General features: G+C 34.2%; 1 protein-coding gene across 4 annotated transcripts in view; it reads left to right on the forward strand.

The window, feature by feature from the left end:
• The window catches only part of LOC110622509, a 68,323-nt gene that overhangs the window by 5,495 nt on the left and 41,369 nt on the right, over positions 1-21,459 (forward strand). For all 4 annotated transcript variants that reach the window (XR_002489116.2, XM_021767026.2, XM_021767029.2 and 1 more), the window contains exons 8-23: positions 1,504-1,702; positions 2,244-2,312; positions 2,388-2,467; positions 6,120-6,269; positions 8,301-8,364; positions 8,535-8,636; positions 8,852-9,049; positions 9,153-9,280; positions 16,198-16,348; positions 16,694-16,780; positions 16,855-16,956; positions 18,445-18,503; positions 18,651-18,753; positions 20,148-20,333; positions 20,414-20,530; positions 21,148-21,428. Coding sequence is in view for 3 of the 4 variants with exons in the window: in XM_021767026.2 (XP_021622718.1) it covers positions 1,504-1,702; positions 2,244-2,312; positions 2,388-2,467; positions 6,120-6,269; positions 8,301-8,364; positions 8,535-8,636; positions 8,852-9,049; positions 9,153-9,280; positions 16,198-16,348; positions 16,694-16,780; positions 16,855-16,956; positions 18,445-18,503; positions 18,651-18,753; positions 20,148-20,333; positions 20,414-20,530; positions 21,148-21,428 (2,076 nt within the window). In the remaining variant the exon portion in view is untranslated. The remainder of the gene's footprint in view (positions 1-1,503; positions 1,703-2,243; positions 2,313-2,387; positions 2,468-6,119; positions 6,270-8,300; positions 8,365-8,534; positions 8,637-8,851; positions 9,050-9,152; positions 9,281-16,197; positions 16,349-16,693; positions 16,781-16,854; positions 16,957-18,444; positions 18,504-18,650; positions 18,754-20,147; positions 20,334-20,413; positions 20,531-21,147; positions 21,429-21,459) is intronic.

The following is a 21,459-nucleotide window of genomic DNA, read 5'->3' on the forward strand; positions in this document are numbered from 1 at the left end:
TTGCAATTATCTATTAGGTTAGGATGTAATTGTGTATTAGTTGAAGAAACACTCTACTTCAATTTAGAATTTCTATTTACTTATTCATGATATAAAATTTCCGCATGATGTAGTGGAAAAAATTCTTGTTCCAACAAATAGTACCATGCACGAACAAGTCCTTTCCCTTCTCTTGCTCTTCTAGATTGTTGTTGGATGGATGCAAAAGCACCACCCTTTAGCTGACCACTCTTCCAAGTTAGCAAGATTATCTTGGAGATAGTAGTTAGCAAAAGTTATTGGAGGGCATAGCCATTTTTATTTTTTGTCTTTCTTGTTGCTTGTGCCTGCCTTTTGTTTAGGATAGAATGATATCAATTCTTTCTTCCTAAAAAAAGGTTCATTTCTTATATAAAAAGAAAATACTATTTTATATTGTCATGCAACTTTTTCAAAGAGTTCTGTATAATTCCCAAGTTTTATATTGGGAAAGGTTCCTTTTGTTAATCTATTTTTCACCCGTTCCTTATAATTATAGATTACATAGAATAGTAGTTGACAAGCATGATTACTCGCGCTTTGTCGCAGTATAATATTTCTCAATCATTTATATATATATGTGTGAAATTTAATATTTTATTTTATAATTTTCGGTTTAGATTTAAGTTCATATAAATAGAATTTTAATTTAATGTAAAAATTATTAAAATTAAATTTTTTAATTTTTCTATGATTATAGAACACATTGAAAGCTATTACAATCCGATCTTGTGGTATTTCTTAATTGCTATTGCTAACATTTTTACTTAAAAAGATTAATTAATAAATTGAAAAGGAAAGAAGAAGATATTCATAAATAAATAAATAATATTTAAGGTAAGAAAAATTAATAATATTTATAAAATGTTATTCATTATTATGAATAGGCACATTATTATCAATTTTTGATAATAAATTGATTTATTTATTCACAAATTTCATCCTAATTCATTATAGGATGTTGACATGGAGTGGAGTTACTCATTTTGATTTGCACTGATGTATAGGTTTGCATACAATAGCTTTTCCAATTAAAATACAAAAATACAAAATATAAAAATCAGCTTAAAATGGGATGGCAAAAGGGTCTTTTTACTGTCCTTAGGAGCAGTGAAATTGTTCCCTGCTTTAGTATATAGTAATAATCTTGTAACTACAGAACATACTATTTCTCACATTTAGTAAATGCACTATGCATCCTTGTCTATTGCTTCACTGTTGGTGTGACTTTAGCTTGGTCCACTGTTGCAAGGGCCTAAGAATGTCAAACCATACTCAAGTTACTGTGCTGTTACAGAAACAGGTGCTTGCATTTTGGGTTTATATCTGAGACTTTGCAGCTGGCATAAGGGCATACTTGCCTGCTGTTTTCACTTTTGTCTTGATCTGTGTATCTTTCCTCCCCCCCCACCACCCAAAAAAAGAAAACAGCCTTCTTTCTAATACATTTTCATTGTTTGAGCATTATGGTTTCTGTTCCGGCAGATCATCAGCTGGTAAGGTGGTAAGGGGCCAAGTAAACAAAACAGCAGATCTAGAAGGTCTGGAAATTTATTGTACCGCATGCGAAGAAGCTGTAGACTCAGAAAGTGTGGATGACACTGCTGATTCCAGATATGAAAGATCTGAAGGCGGTACATTTGACCATTTATTGCAGCCATTTGATGTAACAGCATCACTTGTGGTATGAGAAGTTTATTATGAGTAATAAATTTGTTTTATATCTCACCGTAGTTGTCATAATTGGCAAAGGGCACATTTGAGGTCCAAGGAGCAAAGGGAGTATAGCCCCTAGTTCCTTGATCATTGAGAGGCAGGTGACCTTAATAAGGCACATGCCTCTGCAATCTTCTGGAAATTTAAAGAGAATCAATTTTATCTCTTTATTTTATTCCTCAGAGAATCAAACTCTTCCTTTTGGAATGAGATTGAAATATTAAATGCATTCGCCTACCAGAGAAGTTATGTTTTTTGGGGATCTGCATGCTCCTTTTAATGCCAATGTTTGGTCTTTTTGAGCTGACTTTCCTATATGATGAGCCGACTTTCTGTTTTTTATATGCAGTTAAACTCTAAACATCCTTTTCCTCTCTGCCTCAATTTTTTTCCTTACTCCTTTTATTTTGTAATGAAAATTTTTGCATGTTAGTTATCACAAAACAATGAGTTCTATCTTGGAGAGTGATAATGAGTTCAAGGATGCACATTTTGGCTTTTTCATGTAGGTTAACAGAGCAGGAAGGCTTGATAGTGATTTGGCACAATATTCTATCAAAGCAGAGATAACTGGCCTGGTTGGTTCAATTATTTGAGGACCTCTCTGATTTATTTCACTTCCTTTTTTTGGCTTATTCTTAAATTTTTTATAGGTCTTTAAGTTAAATGAGGTTCAGTTGCAACAAATACTGATTCTGTCTGATTACATAACCATTAGCCGATTAAGGGAAATGTAAGTATGGCATTTCCTCACCGTTTTTAGGTTTTTGTTTTGTGTGATTTAGTCCATTTGTAATGGTTTACTATTTGTCTTTTTTAGTTTTTTCTTCAAAAAAATTCTTTTTATCTTGTTTACTTTTGTAATTTGTATCATCTAGATCTAATACTCTGCTGAGTTCACTTGCTTTGGAACTTTGTATTTTTATTTTTGTTTGACACGAGTCTCATTGTCAATTTGTCATTTGAGAGATCTATGTTGCATTTTCTTAAGCTAACTTTTAATAGATTGTAGCTATTTCAATCTCAAAAAATTCTGCTCAGCTCTACTTGGTTGATTTCCAATCTTTTCGGCGGCAACAACATTTTGATTAGATATTGTCAAGTAATTTTTTTAGAAGAAAAAAATATAGGAGAAAAGAGAGCAGAAGGAAAAACCATAAATGGCTGCATCTTTACTTAATTTCTATCTTTCTACTCTATCTTTATACATAATGCATATTGCTTATTTATAATGAAAAACTACCAAGCTTTAAATTCTTAAATTAAGGAAGACATATCCTTGAATTAAGAAACAATAATTCCTAAATTAAGAAGTAATCTTTTCCTTAATTTACAGATAGTCTCATCAATTTTAACAATTCCCCTTGATGGGATTTCTTGTTCAGTCCAAACATCAACCCAGCAGTAACACAAACAGTAAAGCACAGTACAAAAGTGACCCAAAATTATCCTTAGAGCACGCAAGGGGTCCAGCAGTGAAGCAGGTTTACCAACACCTTCTAGAGGCAGCAGGAAACTTGGCTAGGCTCCCTTCTCCTGGCTGAAAGCTGGGGCAAAAGAACATTAGAATTGAAATTTAGGGAGGAAATGCGAGTTTAGGGACTCAAATCCCTAAGGAGGATGGCTTTTAAGACTCAAAGCTATAGCTTTTGGAAGAAAAAGAAACAGAGTAGGACTTTAAGAAATTCTTTCGTTTGAAACACCAAAACATAATAGCTGAAACACAAAATACGTAAAGAATTCCTAAGAAACTGTTGCCAGAAGAAAGGGACAGTAAGCTGGGACTTCAAAGTTCAAACTCAACTACGAAACTATGAATAAGTGAAGCATAAGAAAGAGACCCATAAATTTAGATGGCTTTGATGCCATGTTAAGTTTTTGGAAGAAAAAATAAAGGAGAAAAGCTAGAGGAAGGCAAAACCATAAAGGGCTACGTCTTTACTCAATTTCTGTCTTTTAACATAATACATACCACATATTTATAATGAAAAACTACCAAGATTTAAATCCTTAAATTAAGGAAGACTTATCCTTGGATTAAGAAACAATTAACTCATAAATTAAGGAGTAATCTTCTCCTTAATTTAAGGAGAATCTCATAAATTCTAACATATATAATACGATAAATACTTCCTGACCAATTCAACCATGTTGTCTTTAATTTACCTCATCTTTTTCACCCTTGCCTCTTGTAAGTGCCCAATCTGCCATGCCAATGATTCCGTCAGGCTGCGAGGGATATGACCACCTCAATTCCCCATCTCTCACTTCGTCCATATTAGGTGATACTTTTAACTTACAAATGCACTTGTTGGCATCCCACCTTAGAAATCTATGAAAGGAAAGGACCAAACATAAATGATTAGGTTGTAACATTAAATTAGCCGGTCATTTTAATGTTTAAAGCAACCTAATAATTTATATAAGCCCATGTTAAAAATTAATTTATAATGCTCAATACTTTCTTTAAATTTAACTTGGTGGCAAAGCCTTGATTGAGTTGTGAGTTTTAACTACCTTAGGTTGTACAGTTGAGCCCATATTGAGTTAATACTAATTGTCAAGTGATGACCATGTGATGGTTACACTCGAAGGGAGTGCTAGGAATCCCATATTGGAAGTTTATGAAATGGAAGAGTAAAATGTAAGGGATTAGGTTGCAACAATAAATTGACTTGTCATTTCAAAGTGTAAAGCAACTTGATCACTTATATAAGCCCATATTAAAAATGAATTTTAATCTATGGAGCTCAACACTTTTTCTAAATTTAACATGGTATCAAGACTACTATTGATTTATGGGTTTTAGCCACCCATAAGATTATAGATTGAGCCCAAATTTATGGGTGATTGGGTTGCAACATTGAATTGACTAGCCTTTTGATGTATAAAGTAACTTAATCACTTGTATAACCCATATTAAAAATGGATTAGTTTGTAGCGTTTAGACCTTCTCTCCTAATTTAACAACATTCATGGGTTATATGCTTTGATATGCCAAACCTTCATTTTGCCATGCCATACTTGTGTCGACATGGCACTGCATGGGACATGATTTGGAATATGCGTTTGACCGTTATTCATGCAGTCGGACACTTGAGTTATAGAGATCTCTAAAGATGAATATCATAGTCAATAGAAACTCTTTACTCTTGACATGGAGTGCATGGATGAAAAGACATGGTTTTTTTTCTTATATAGAAAATATTTATTTGGTTGTATTTTGTATTTTATTGTATTTGATGTTCTAAATATATAATTTTATATTTTATATTCACTTTTATTTTATATATCATAATATATCCAAACACCTATGTCAAAATTCAGATGCATGTCTCCATATTTTTCAGGGAGAATTACTATAAGTTCTATTAAATGTCCCTATATTTTGTACTGGTTAGTCCCTATAGTTTTAATTATGCATATTACTTGGTGCTTATAATTTTAAATATTCATATTATTTAGTCTCTCTTACGAAGGCTAAAATAATGACTTTTTTTAACCAACGCTAAGAAATTCTAGACAATAGACTTCATAAATAATCAAAATACTACTATCTAATTAAATTTCCAAAGTAATTGAAAGATAAACTTCTTAATGTTAAGAAGAAAAATCAGGTCAAAATAATTCCTAAATTCGTTTTCCTTGATTTCATCTATAACACCTTACAGTTGATCTTTGTTGTGGGCAACTATAATGGAATTACCTTTGTAATCCACTATAAAACATCTTTTAGAACTTATACATAATCGGTTTTTAGATCAGTGAAAAAGCATGAGAACTTCTCTTATATCTCAAATAATTCGTTTAGTAATCCACTTATGTGAAAGATGGACTTTCGTTGTTGACATCTGACCTTTATAAAATTGTAACTAACCCTTGAACTTTATAAAATATAACTATTAATCGCTTAAACTTTATAAAATGTACTGTTTAACCCGTTGAAAATTTATAATGCGTGCAAGTCACATTCGAGCGTAGGGGTTAAACTATTGCACTTTTATAAAGGTCAAGTATCAAAAGTTAACAAAAATGTCAGAATTTTTTATGTAAAGGTCAGGGACCAAATTATATAATCATCCAATAGAACTGTGATTTGGCACAAACTTGGCTCCATGAGTTCAATACCACTACAATTCTCATAACTTCAGAAATCTCCCTTGTCCTAAAGACATAAACAAAAGTGCTCATTCAATTTTTGAGCATCGTCTTTGTGATTAATGTGTTATTAAATTGTTTAGTCAAATAGACTGATTGATTGCCTACATTTAATTCTTTTTATCTAGGTCAAAGATGATTTATTTTATTTGAAATTGTACTGTCTATGTTGGTGGTATCTAAAGCTCAAAGGGATTCGTAATTCGATTTGTTACTTCCTGATGCAGGTATGGACGTTACCGTCCATGGGGCCATTCCTTAGCTAGAAAGCATAATGGTTGGCAATTACGATGGTGGCACTATGCACAAGAATCTGTCCTGTCAGATGTTCGTAGGAAGTTGAAGAAAACCTCATGGAGATACTTTGGGCAGCGACTGTAAGTTCATTTTTCCATTTGCATAAGCTTGCAGTCTTCCTTTGTTAATTAACCCATTTTGGTTTGTGAGCTCTGGTGCACTATAGACTTCACATTGATGACATATTGTTCACAATTTTTTGAAAGGCTTTAATGTTAGAGTACGACTAATTATTACCTTGGGAAATTTATGATAGTGGAAACTCTATTTTTAAACAACCCTGTAGTTGTGTTTATCTGTTCCCTAGGTGTGCTCTATATTTCATCTATATTATACCATGTTAAATGTTTTATGATGTAGAAATCCAGAATGATAGAAAATATGGAGAAAATAACATGAGAAAAATTTACATAGTTCACCTATGGAGAGCTTACATCTATGGGCATAAAGCCTCAAAACATTAGATTTTATTCACTTGCGTCATTTAAATAATACATAAGAGTTCATAGTTATAATTGAAGATACAAGTATACAAGTATTAATCAAGTCAATTGATTAAGCCAATGATTTTGCTAATCAATTGCGAGATTTTCTCATACTCATATGATTTATATCCCATAAACTAAGGAAAATCTCATGAATTCTGGAACTATCACTTGATGAGATTTTTGCTTTCGTTATTATCCATCATCTATCTTTTTCCTTTTTCTTTTATTTTCTCTGAACTTCTTTTTCAAACTTAAATTCCACGTAGAAGAGGAGGAATTTTGGAGAAAGTAGTTTTCAGACTCAAACCCCATGCTAAAATGCAGAAGGAAAATATAAGAGGAAAAGGAAAAGATTTGGGATGCAAATGCTAGGCTAAAGCCTAAAATAGAGGAGGAGAATATGGGAGAAGCATATCTTTGGGACTCAAACCCAATGCTAAAATGAAGGAGGAGCGTATAGGAGAAAATTAGTTTTGGGACTTCAACCCTCGACTACAATGAAAGGAGGTGGAAATGGGAGAAGAGTGGCTCTGGGACTCAAACCATAGGCTTTGTCACCATTTTAAGGGACATCGGATGGGAGGCTTTGATACTATGTTAAATTTGAGCCAGACCTAACTCACCCTAAAAGATAGCTCAAGGGGATGAGTGCCCAAAACCCTTACTAGGGGCTCCAAACCGATGTGTGGTTCAACGATGGTTAAACTATCCTTCTTGATGACTCCTAACACTGGGACATTTTAATTTGAGTTGCCACATTTCCAACTTTTGTGAGGGATATTTTACTTCTGAATGCATGTCAATCCATGAGCAAATCATTTTAGTTGGATTCTGTAGTGAAAGATTTCTGAATGATAACCTCGCCAAGCACTGCATCTTGTGTTGTATCAATATTTAGAAAAGTGGGAAACAATATGTCTTGGTCAGATGGCTAAGGATCTATTCAATTTTAGCCAATCGTCATAATGTAGGACGTCTTTTGGATTACACTGTTTTATCATTGGTGTATAGAATTACACTGTTTTATCATTGGTGTATAGAACTAGCAGGAGTTGACATGAACAACTAGATTTTGCAAGTTGACTGTTATTAGAAAGCAAAATAACTCGAGAAAGTACAGGCATTGGGGGCTGTCTCTGTTACAGGTTTAGCACCTTGGGATATTCTCAAGGAATTCATGTTGTTTTATTAGGGCTTGATGGAAGAAGTTGGATATCCAAAATTTCTTAAAAATTCATGCTCACTGTTGGAAAAGCATGTCTGGCGAAGAAGATGGCTCAATACTTTGGGAGCAGCAGTGGATGGCTTTGAGCAGGAGCTCTTGTTCATTCTGCCTGTAAAGCAATTGATAAGAACACAGACATAGAATGCTTTAAATATCTCAAGTCTTTGGACTTGCTTTTCTGGAGCTTCTTGTTCGCCCCAATCCTGTTCTCCCATTGATTAGATTTTGAATCTTAAATATTGAAATGGTTACAAATTTCTGTACACATGTATGCTCATGTAGTTCTATTTCTTTTTCACTAATCTAGTTTGTTTTGGTTGTTCGCATTTTGGCCCAGTAAAGCAAATGTTTTAACCTGTCAAATTCTTATATTGCTTAAACCTAAACCCTAATTGCAGGGATTCTCGTCGGAAGTATATCGATTTGTACAAGATTAAACTAGATTTTCTTCAGCAAGAACAGGCAACTTCTTTCTTTCCTTTTCATAGCAGCAAATTTTAGTCTTATTTGTGTTTTTGTCCTGTGTAAAATCCCTTTAAAGACGAGGAGTATTGAAGCTTAGTTAAAGTTCATGGAAAAGAAAATTGCTAGTTGCTGACCTGTTTTGACTTTTTTTTTTTTGGCATTATTAGTCAATTGATGAATATATTCTTCGGGAATTGGAGCTTATGGAGAAAGAATTGGATTTAGATGATATCTTGAGCTATAGGTCTGCTGCTGAACGTGAGCTGCAGGTATATTTTAGTTTAAATATACTGCAAAATTCACTTTACTGTATTGTTATGACTAAACTTGTTTGGTTGAGTTTTTAATGTTCAAGCATTTTGGATATTTTTGGATTTGGTTCCCAATTTTTTATGAGTCTATGTCTTCTTACAAGTTGTGACTTCATACGTGTTTCACTAGTGACATTCTGGTGACATGGTTTGGGCATTTGCTTTGCCATCAGGAAGTTTTGTCAAGCTCTTCATCTTCAAATATGGGAGTGGATGGTGCCAATATTTCTGTTGAGAAGTCACAAAATGATGAACAGACCTCTGGCAGGTCCAGAGGATGGTTGAATTGGCTGTCCCGAGGCATGCTTGGTGCTGGTGGAACGGATGATTCTGGTCAATTCTCTGGTGTTGTTTCTGATGAAGTTGTAAAGGTAGATGTTCATGATTGTTGATTGTTAAAGTCTCATTGCATGAGTGAAAAAACAACATTTTCATTTTAGTATAAGATAATCTAATCTGTCGTATTTTCTGCAGGATATTTATGAAGCTACAGAGTTCCATCCGTCAGTATCATGTGGTGGGGATGCCAATGCAAGTGTTAAAATGTTTACATGTGCAATCAAGTTAAGCATGGATCAAATTGCTGCAACTCTGCAAAGCAAGTATGATTGCTTATCCTCTATATGCTGTGGATCAAAATTAATTGCTTCTCGTAACTTGCTTGTTCTGAAATAATCCAAATTCCTTGGAATTCTTGGAATCTAATTATATTATCATTATACAGTACTCTTCTTACTTATGTAGGCTTTTAATGACTGTAACATAATTTTTTTTCCCATATATTTAGTTGATGTTAGCCAAGTCATTAATGAGTTGCTTGAAGCATGGCTCAATTAAAACTCACTTCAGCCATTTTGTTACAGTTAATGAGCCAATCTCATGAATGCATTTTAAGGTTCATTCAATAAATGAACCAAGTCTGAGTTAAAGTAAAGTTTGGCTCATCTTTGTTGATGTGCTGGAATGTTAATAATTAATTTTTAATTTTAGATCGATTTAATTTTGTTTGTAATTTTGCATTTGTGTGTGCACACCTGTGCATGTAGGTTTATAGGAAATACTTTTTAAATTTTATAATGTAGACTTAATAATTTAATATTTTGTGAAGTTCATCTTAAAAATATCATCGAAAAAATTATTGCCAAGTATGTTAAGTCTTTTAAAATAAGTATTTTATTATTTAATATGTAGAATTTTAGAAAGAGAATTTTTGAATTGTATTTATGATGATATTTACAGTGCTAATACATCACTATTTATACATGAAGAATTTTTTAGAATTTTAGAGTATTCTTGTATTTCTCTCTTAATTTTTACCAGGATTTACATGTCCATTTATATACAGAGGATTACAACTAAAAAGGAAGCAAATAATCAAATAATTATAAAGATAATAAGGATTCTAATTTATGACTAGAATCAGTAATCAATCAAATCATATAATCAGAAATCAGCAAATAAGTCAATAATACAAGATTAATAAACCTAACTTGGAAGATTTAGGCTACAAATTATTTCTACAATGAAATCTCTACCATTAAGGCTAAAATCCCTACATAATTAAAGGCTAAAATTTGTCAACACTCTCCCTTAAGTTGGTGGTGCATAGATATTACACATGCCCAACTTGCAAATCAATTTATAATAGGTTTTGTTGTTAAGCCCTTTGGTGAACACATCAGCCAACTGTTTTTTTAAAGTAACATGAGCTAAGCTTAAGACACAACTCGTTAGTTTTTCTTTAATAAAGTATTGGTCAATCTCTATATGCTTTGTTCTGTTATGTTGTACTGGGTTCTGAACTATCTTTATTGTCACAGTATCGTCAATTTCAGGTCTTCTAACAATCTTTGTAACCACAAAAGCTCACAAACGCCTAGAGCCATAGCTCTATATTTAGCTTCAGCACTTGATCAAACAACTACACTTTTCTTTTTGCTCCTCCATGTGATAAGATTTTCTCCCATATAGTAATTAGATGTTGACCTCTTATTATATGGAGATCCAACCCAATCTGCATTTGTAAAAGTTTCTATTCGGAGGTGATCATGTTTGGAGAACATGAGCCCTCTTCTTGGAGCAGATTTCAGATAGTGAAAAATGCAAAGGACAACCTGCATGTGTGACTCACGAAGGTCATGTATAAATTGCTTAACAAGCTAACTGCATATGCTATATAAATGTCAGGTCTAGTGTGAGAGATAAATTAGTCTCCCCACCAATCTCTGGTATCTCCTCATATTAACTGACTCACCAATCCTTGCTTGTAGCCTGTGATTGCTTTTTATTAAAGATTCTGTTGTCTTGCATATTAGCATACCCATTTCTTCCAACATATCTAAAATATATTTCCTCTGAGAAATAAAGATGCCTTTTTCTGATCTTGCATCTGTAAGCAAACCCAGAGATTACTGCAATCCAAAATTACGCAATGGAAAAAAAAATCTGTTTCCCCTTTCAGGATCTGAGTGCTTCGTTTAATTCGAAAGGTAGGACAAGGGACTAACCTTTTAGACTTGACGAAAAGAGACTGTTCTGGAATGATGGTGTGCTTCTGAAACGAATACCCTCAATGGTATCCACACGAATGTATCTGTCTGGAGTGCTAGCTCTCTCAAGGATGGATTACTTATGTGTTCCCTAATCTGCAACCCAAAAAAAGATCACTCAAAAAAACCTTGCTCCCGCAATTCAAAGAAGATCTTTTATTCGTTTTTCAGTCTTTTCGTTTTCTTACACTTCTTTTTGTAAAAGAGTTGTGTTCATAACCAACTATCACAATATCGTAGATACTCATATATGTGATAAGTCATTTTCAAAAGAAAACGAAAAATCCTTTATTTATAACAGTTACAGATAAACTGCAGATTTTTTAAATATTATTGTCTTATAATAACAAATAATTAATATTAATAATAATGTCTTTGTTATTATTAATTATATTAACGGGCTCTTAGCCTATTAATATGACATAGCACATCAACGACGTTCTTTTATACGTGACCCAATAGGCTCACATTAATTGGCAATAGGCTCACTCCCACAAGACCCATAAATCATAAACGGCCTCTAGCAAGACATTATGACTATCGAATTAATATGAGGATCAATAGTCTGATAAAGCCTAATAAACAGAACATGTATTAATCTCTTTGTCACACGATATCTAGTTTGAACATAAGTCATGGTCAATGTCAAACTTATAATGTTCAAACTTATGATTTCTCGATCTCTAAGTAGATTGATAAAACCAAATGATATTGATCACATTATCAATTTATTTGAGCATGACCATGCATTTTTCAGTTTCACTTATCGAGGGGCTTAGAAGATATCTCTCTCAAAGAGAGGGACAAATTCTAACTTAATTGTTTAATATCCTCTACATAATTTCTATTATGCTTGATCATAACCTTTATGATTATCCGATTAAAGACAATGTTTGGTTATGTCAAAACATAAAAGTCCTTGGAAACTATGACAGTCTCAAGTCAAAGGATTAAAACATAACTATCTTGAGATTTACTTATGACAATAACCCATGTAGTGATCTCAATGTGGGTCCATCCAATACTTTGTTCTCTAACAAGTATCTATGATTATTGATTTATATCAACATACACGTAATCATCTCATGATTATCAATCGATAATCATACTAGTCATATTTTATTATTATCATCATAATAATAAGTAACCAGAGATGTTAATCATTATTATATAACATGCAAACAAATAATAATGATAATAAAACCTCTTTTATTAATAAATAAATTGACATACAAAAAGATTCAAGATAATGGCCTAGGGCAAATACACTAATAGCAACTTCAATCCCAAGGAAATACTGAAGCTTTTCTAGATCTTTAATCTTAAATTTTTAGGCTAGAAGCTTCTTTAGTTGAGTTATCTTTCTCTGTCATGTCATCACTATATCATCCACATAAACTATAAAAAGAGTGACTTTGCCTTTGTGGTGCTTAATGAACAGGTTATGATCTGCGTTACTTTGCTGGTAGCCAAAAGAGATCATGGCTTTGTTAAATCTATCAAATCACGCTTTGGGAGACTGCTTCAGATCGTACAAAGCGTTCTTGAGCCTGCATACTTTTCCTTGTATTTTTTTATCAGCAAGTCCTAAAGGAATTTCCATATTCACCTCTTTTTCCAGGTTTCAATGGAGGAATGTATTTTTCACATCAAATTATTATAGGTCCCGGTCAAGAATGGCTACACAAGATAGCAGAATTTTGTATTCATCTTTGCAATAGGGGGCAAATGTCTCTTGATAGTCTATTCCATAGGAGTGAATTCTTTAGCCATCAGTCTAGCTTTGTATCTCTCAATTGAACCATCAACCTCGTGTTTTACGTGAGCACCTTATTTACAATCGACAAGTTTCTTCCCTGATGGAGGCATAAAAAGTTCCCAAGTCTCATTTTTTTCAAAACTTTTATTTCTTCAGCCATTGCTCATTTCCATTTTGGATTGTTGAATCCCATATCGGTTGTGGAAAGGGGTAATGTGCGCCTTATATGAGCCATAGGCAATCCTCCCCCTTGAGCTAGCTTTTGGGGTGAGTTAGGCCTGGCCCAAATTTAACATGGTATCAGAGCCTCCCCATCCGATGTTGGGTGCCCTATAAATGTGCCACGCACCAATAAAAATTCTGGGCGTGAGGGGGTGTGTTGAATCCCATATCGGTTGTGGAAAGGGGTAATGTGCCCCTTATATGAGCCATAGGCAATCCTCCCCCTTGAGCTAGCTTTTGGGGTGAGTTAGGCCTGGCCCAAATTTAACATGGATCATCAAGAGCCTCTCTCTAATCATCCTTTTCTATGAGCAATGGGTCTAAATCATCTTGAGCTATAGCTAACTCATCGGAAGAAATTGAGGATGAGTTTTGGCTTGGTATAGACTGCTCGATGACTTTATCTGCCTTTTCCCTTCTTTAATACTTCTTCAAATCCGGTCTATCTAGTTGTCCATTGTCATCATCCTTCCCCTGAGCTATAGCTAACTCATCGGAAGAAATTGAGGATGAGTTTTGGCTTGGTATAGACTGCTCGATGACTTTATCTGCCTTTTCCCTTCTTTAATACTTCTTCAAATCCGGTCTATCTAGTTGTCCATTGTCATCATCCTTCCCCTGAACTTGACTCTCTTCCTTTCCATGAATATTATTCTTTTCTTGAGATGTCTCCTTCCTCTAAAGGTCATTATCAAAGAGTATGGAACCAAGGATCGCCTCTTGCTGTTTCTCATTCTCCTCCTGAAGATGAGTTTGATTGGAAGGAAAATAAGACTCAAATCCACTGAAAGTGATCCATACTGACAAAGTGTTTTTTAGAAGGTGGATGATAACACTTGTATTCCTTCTGAGTTGGAGAATATCCAACAAACACACATTTAAGTGCTCTAGGTGCCAGTTTGCCAACGTTCTCTGCATGTACAAAGCAAACACAATCAAATGCCTTTGGAGGAATAATATAGGAGGTTTTACCTTGTAGAGCTTCTAAATGACTCTTATAGTCAAAGACTTTCAGAGGCATCCTATTAATCAGATAGGCAGATGAAAGAACAACATCTCCCTAGTATGGTTTTGGCAGATTAATTGTGAACATGAGAGATCTAGCGACTTTTAATAAGTGCCTATTTTTCTTCTGCGCAACCCCGTTATGTGCACTAGTGTAAACACAACTAGTTTGGTGGATTATTCCATTAGACTCAAGATAATTCTAGAACCCTTTCTCCATGTATTCTGTCCCATTGTCTGTTCTCAATTTTGAGCATTAAACTGTGTACAAATCATCTTGTGAGAAGATTTGAAGCAAGAAAATACTTCATTTTTTGTTTTCATCAAATAGATCTAAGTTAGTCTGGTACAACAGACAATAAAGGTAACAAACCATCTATAACCAGATAGAGAAGCATGTTGTGTGGGACCTCATACATCAGAGTGAATAGTCATATAAGGAAAATTGCTTTTATTATTACTCAAAGGGTAAGAGTTCCTTATGTGTTTGGCAAATTCACATGCATCGCAACATAACATAAGGAGTCAAACTTAGTTTGCCGAAACAATTTGGGATATAATCTCTCTAAAACGAAAAAGGATGGATGTTGTAACCTTCTATGCCACTGAATGATTTCCTTACTGCCATCTTTGTTCATACTAGAAAAACTTGATCTACACCACTACCTGGATTACTGCTCAAAACATACAAGACATCTTGTAGCCTACCAGTGTCAATCCTTTGCTTTGTTCGTAGATCTTGAAAGATACAATAAGTGGGAAAGAATTCCACTTTACAATTAAGAGAATTGGTGAGAGCATTGATAGATATTAGATTAATAGGAAAGTTAGGTACATGAAGAACAGAGGAAAGGGTGATATGTGGAGTACAATTAATAGAACCTGTGCAGCTATGGTTGTATAAGAGCCATCAGCTATTGAGCATGATTTTGTGTCAGACATGGAGTGTAGGTGAGAATAATTTAGAAGAATCAGTCATATGTTTATTTGCTTTGGAGTCTATAATCCACTCACAAGGATTATGATGAGCAGGAAAGGCAATATCAGGTTTTGACCAAGACAAAGCATTGGAGAGAGAAGTTATGTTGCCTTAAGCCAGCTCAAAAATAGGGAAGAAAACTACTGTGAAACCCAAAGAGACACCATACCCACACCATATGAAGCCAAACACAATAGGACACTGGAAACGATGAGAGGATGCCGGCAATGTCTATCGGGAGGCGAAACAACAACGTAAATGATTGTCACGCGCCGGCAGAGGTGGTGCATGTGATGCACATGCCAGGATTTGGGCTGCTGTAGCTGATGGTTTGGCCGGCGACGGGGTTCCAACAACTCTCAGGGTGGTGGTGAGGGTAGAAGAAGGGTCTAGGTGGAAGAGTACCAAACTGGGTGAGTTAGGGCTTCTGGAAGAAATTGATGAAATTGGCAGAAATTGGGCACCAAATCAGGACCAAGGCTCTGATAACGTGTAGAATTTTAGGAAGAGAATTTTTCAAATTGTATTTATGATGATATTTACTGAGCTAATACATCCCTATTTATGTGCTTGACAAATCTCAACTTGGCTTGGCTTGCTTGCAGCTATAATTAAGGTTCAAATAATTAGTCTATCCCCCAAAGTGTGTGGTATATGCCCTGTCCAAGTTAGTAGAGCTTTTCATCACTAGAAAGAATGAAAGATAGACTATATACTCACAATGGGACTTTGTTATTGATACTCCATTTCAAGTGCCTACAGAATTCTTCATTTTGAAGAACATTGAATAATAACATATTCTTTTGGATAAAGAAATGTAGATTTGACTAACCACAACTCTGTTCTTATGTCAATATTTATGGTTGCTGATAGAGACTATTGCTGATTTTTATTGTCAATGCAGTTTATGCTGGTAGTTTGCTATTACATTATTCAGTTATCTACTGAACAACTTTGTGATTTTCTTGCTTATTTCTTGGTAACTATTAACAACCACTTTTACAGGTATTCCAGTGAAAGAACTGTTGACTTGATTATTAAAGATGCAGTCATGGAGTGCAAACTTCAGGAAGAGTTAGCTGCAGTATTTTGCTCCATTAAGTCAGGAAAAATGGTTTATCCTCGTAATGAGATGGTTATCCTACAGATAGGAAGGGTTTGTATTCTTATCCATGAGCTATATATGTTACAAGTGTAGAAGTAGTTGTATAACAAACTAGCTTTTTACAAATCTAACATGGTGATTTTTTCTCATTTAGTTGTTTTGACCCTCAAACCACAACGCCAAATGAAACTCTTCATGATAACATCCACTAATTGGGGAGCTCTTTATTCCTCTGTTTAATGTTTGTGTCTAAGTTAAGATGCACCAAAGATGTTCTTTGACTACTACTAGTTCTTTAGTTGGCTGATGACCAGCATATCCTGTCATTTTTCTCGATAATTACTTTTGTTCCAATCAATGTAAAAAATGTCATTGTGACTTTTTTTTTTCCTGCAGTCTCTAACAGAACCAGAGGATAAGCCAACTTCTTGTAGAATCCAAGTAGATGTGTCACAAAAAGAAGAGGTTGAATTATCAGTAAAGGTATTTTCATATTCCTGGTCCTATTTTTTAGTAGTTTCACTTTGCAATTTCCGGTCCATATCTTCTGCATGCAGGTCATGCTCCAACCACTTGAAATTAATTGTGATGTGGAATTTTTTTTAAAATTCCTGGAGTTCTTCACTGTACTACAATGCTTTGAATTTCAGAACAAAAGGGTGAGTTCTAATGTCTGTTCGATGGCAATTTGCACTGTTGTGTTTGCTGTTGTCTGCTATTTCAGCATTAATTGTTTCTATACATGATGTACCTGGGGGAGAGCAGACAGTCATTTCAGGCATTCAGTTGAGAATTTCACATGATATGGTGAATTTTTTCCAAAATATTTTGGATTTTAACCAAAATGATGCAAAGTATTAATAAAAACAAAATAACAGCCAAACCAAATTACAGGGTTTCAATTGTTGGTGTATTGGGATTCCAAAATAGATTACCTTCACTTGACAATTACTGACAAATATAATCAATTTTGCTATTTTTCTTTTTACACCAGCACCTTCATTTCTAATCTGAGGCAGTATCAGCAATTTGAACCTGATTTTTAGATGTGGTAATCCATGACTCTGAATATGAGAATGAAAAAGTATAGTTTTATGTGCTTGAGTATGGATCATTTCCCAGGACAAGTAATGTAAAAATCCTAAACACTCAAGGAATACAGGTTATGATGAGTCACTTGACAAATTGCTCCAATGAAGTTGCCTAGGAAACTCTTTTGTCTTCCCATAGCGAGACAGAGCATCAGACACTAAATTTTGTCATCTTGCTCTTAATTCAGCAAAGGACTCAAAGCTTATTAGTTTACTTAGCCAATGCCGTTGAGGTGATTTTGCATAAAGTGTTCCAATAGATTTAAGTTTATGATGATCTATTGTATAAAAATTTTGAACATAGAATATAAAACACATTGCCACCACAAATACAAAGTTCTGAGTGCTTCTAGAATCAATTAGTATCAGTGTGGTATCACCAGGGCAGATACTACTGTATCATTTGAGGGTTTACTAATTCTATAAATCACTTTCCAAAGGATTAGGAATTACTTTCCAATGGAAGGAATATTTAGGTAGGAAATTATCATGTGAAATTTAGTTGATAAGATAAAAATGTGTGATAAATCCATCATCTTCATAGTCAAGTTGCATAAATATCTAAAACTTTGTAGGAATATGCATATGGAGATCAAAATAATTGACCTTGAGGAAGACAAAAATCTAAAATGTTACGTGTTCTGTTTGATTGTGGCCATTTCTCATAAACTTATCAATAGGTGTCTGTCAACTTTACAACAAGTAGGAATTGTTGCCATGTGTTGGGTATGGGCCACCATTGCCACAAATTATGAAGTTACAGGATCCTATTGGACAACTCAAAAGTAGCTTCAATTGAAAAGGCAAGTGCATTTTGTGATATTTGAAATGCCATTTCAATTGTATGTCTACATAGTTAAAACATATTTAAGCATTTTACCTGAGGAGCAAGAACGATGTCTGAAATCACTACTATACTCTCTTCTTTATTCATCACATTGTCATGTTTTATTTCGTGGACAACCTTGTCTAACATTTAATGATAGTGCTTTCAAATTTTTAAGATGATGTGACGTATAATATTCTGGTTGATACTTAATCTTGATCCTGCTACAGGTCCTTCTGTCTTTAAATGGGTTTAAAGATGTCAAGACACGTTTATTATCAAAAGCTGAGTGAGTTCTTCATTTAACTGTCAGTTGCTTTTGATAAATAAGAACTTTTGTACAAGTAATGATGTCATATGATCTTATCCCCTTCTAATTGCTGGATGTCACCCATGCATTGAATTTTGCATTTATGTTTTTATTTACTTTTTGCAGGTATGCACTATCAAGTCATAAAAATCTCAGTTGGGATATTAGCATCTTGAATCTCATTATTATTGTTCCTGGGAGAAATGCCATTTCAGAACAATGTAACTTGGTAATTAATTTCTTGAATGTTTGGTGGTACATCATGTTGAATTGAATTAAATTCAAAGGGTTTACAATTCTTGAATATTAATGTGGAGTGTGGACTTGGTGTCTAATAGAGCTGAATAACAACAAATGATCCATATACCCGACTCCAACTAATTTGAGATTAAGGCATAGTTGTGCTTTTCTTCGTCTTCTTTTTCGTTTTATTTTTCTGCTTCCTGATCTAGGTAGTTGTTTCTCTAGTAAAGTAAATCCCACTTTATTGCTACTTGCTAGGCATGGTTTTTGTTAAATTTGGGTCAAGCCTAACTCACCCCAAAAGCTAGCTCAAGAGGGAGGATTACATATGATCCATATAAGGGGCACATTACCCCTTTCCACAACCGATGTGGGATTCAATACACCCTCTCACGCCTAGAATTTTACTGGTGCGTGACATATTTATGGGAGACCCAACATCGGATGGGAGGCTCTGATACCATGTTAAATTTGGGTCAGGCCTAAATTTAACAGTTTTAAATAACGACCGTTATTTACAGGTTTTCGAGCCTGCCGTGGCCGTTAAGGCCTGTAAATAACGGCGTAACGGCCGTTATGGCTGTTACGCAAAGGTAATGGCCGTTATCGGCCATGATGTAACGGCTGTAACAGCCGCTACTTTCCTTACCAGTAGTCCAGCACCAGCCTTTGTATGCATTATTGAAGGGGGAAAAAACTGATTTCTCTACTTCTTCTCTTTAGCCTTTTGTCTTTCTTTACTCTTTACTACTTTGTGTCTTCGCCACAACCAGCAAGCTAAGCAGTCCTCCATCTAGCACTCTCTCCACTTCTCTAGAGTCTAGACTCCAGCTCTAGGCTCCAGCGTTCTTCCGTACTTATTTCCAGACAAAAACTGCCATATTTCTCTTAAATTTTTTGATAGCAGCTTCTATACTTAAATTTTTACTCAAAAACCTACCCTAAATGATCATTTTGGTAGTATTAATTGAGATAAGTTACTATATATAATATTTAAAATTTATGTATTTTATGTTTATTTGATATATTTGTACTTATTATTAAGTTGTATAACTTAATTTTCATTATATCTTTCAATATATTTTAATTTCATAAACTTTACAAATTTTTTCAAAAAATTTGCACCGCGACAGGCCGTTACCGTTATGTTACGACCGTTACAGACCTGTTTCCATTACATGCGGCCGCGATTTGAAACCATGTTGCTAGGCTTAAGCTGTAAACTCAAGTCTTATTCATTTAACATTTGTTATTTTCTTATTGAGATTTTCTGTTCAGTAGTCTAGCATTTTTTCTGTAATTTACTGTCATGAGAATCATTAAGTTGCTTTGTTTTTGTCTATTTATGTCTATCATAGTCTGATCTGCTGCATTGGGCAGGTTTTGGAGATGGGATGCCTTCATTATAAATCCAAATATGATGTGGAGTCTATTACTCCAACTAATCAGGAACAATCTTATGTGCTGAATCATTCTTCAAGCTCAGCATTCCCCATTAACTTTTTGGGAGATTTTCTAGTTCAAGATCTCTATAATTACTTTGCTGTTGAACTCGAAAATATTGAGGTTTGCTCCAATTCCCTTTGGATATTCTGTGGCCACTTTTGTTTATTGGGCTGCTAACTATAAAAATTGATATGCTGCAGCTGAAGTTAGTGATTTCTCAACATGCTCATACAATCACTATCTTGGAGAAATTTTGTGCTTTGATCACCTTTGCATCATGTATTATTTCTGATGAATCAATATTGAAAAACATGGAGGTAACCATATTTTTTCAATAGATTATCATGATTGTTTTGACTCGGATTATATAGGTTGTAACTTCTAAATGAATTGTACTCGGTCATTGTACATTCTGCCTTGCAAGAACCCTATTCTTCTATAGTATCTTTATGAATGCCTCATGTGTTATTCGATCTTTTTGTAATTTTATCAAAGTAGCTTGGGTATTGTAGACGAAGGCAATAATTTTTTTCATGAGGCTATTATTTTCAGCATTTGATGGAAGAAGAGTTATTGAGCTTGTTGGTAACTGAGGCATTAGTTACCAAGATTCATAGATAGGTAGAGATGTTGATGTGATTGTAGAAGTATGAAACTACAACATATCTCTTTTGATTTTGTGTCGTTTTTTTTCTCAACTCTTTATTATGTGATGTGGTGTCCACTCATTGTCTAAAAAAATGGCTGATCTTTCTCCTTTTCCCTTCTTTTTCTTTTTTTGTAATAATTTTATTTTATTTTATTTTTTGTTATTGTCAAAAAATGTAATCTTGGAATTTTAACATCTTAGTAAATGACTAATGTGCTTTGTCCAAATTATTGTGCTTCATTTTGTTTCGGGGTTCCAGCTCTCTGTCATTTTTTAAAATTTCAGGTTTCCATCATTCTACCATCACTTATTGCTGAATTTTCTCCATCAATATATGAATCAATAATGGCATTGGTAGTGCATCTACGAATGCTGCATACAACAAGTAGATCTCTGATACCCAGAAATCCCTATGCACTTAATGCCATGTCAAGTCAACCTCGGGCATCTGTTTTTGGTTTCTCAATTGATGCAAAACTGAAGTCTCTGAGTTTCCATATTGACCTGGCAAATGATCAACGATGTAGTTCTAAACTCCAGCTTTTCCTTCAAGAATTAGATATTTGGTATGTTGTAACTGTTGAGGTTGTACTTATC

The sequence above is a fragment of the Manihot esculenta genome, chromosome 9 (assembly GCF_001659605.2).
Source record: "Manihot esculenta cultivar AM560-2 chromosome 9, M.esculenta_v8, whole genome shotgun sequence".
NCBI classification, from domain to species: Eukaryota; Viridiplantae; Streptophyta; class Magnoliopsida; order Malpighiales; family Euphorbiaceae; genus Manihot; species Manihot esculenta.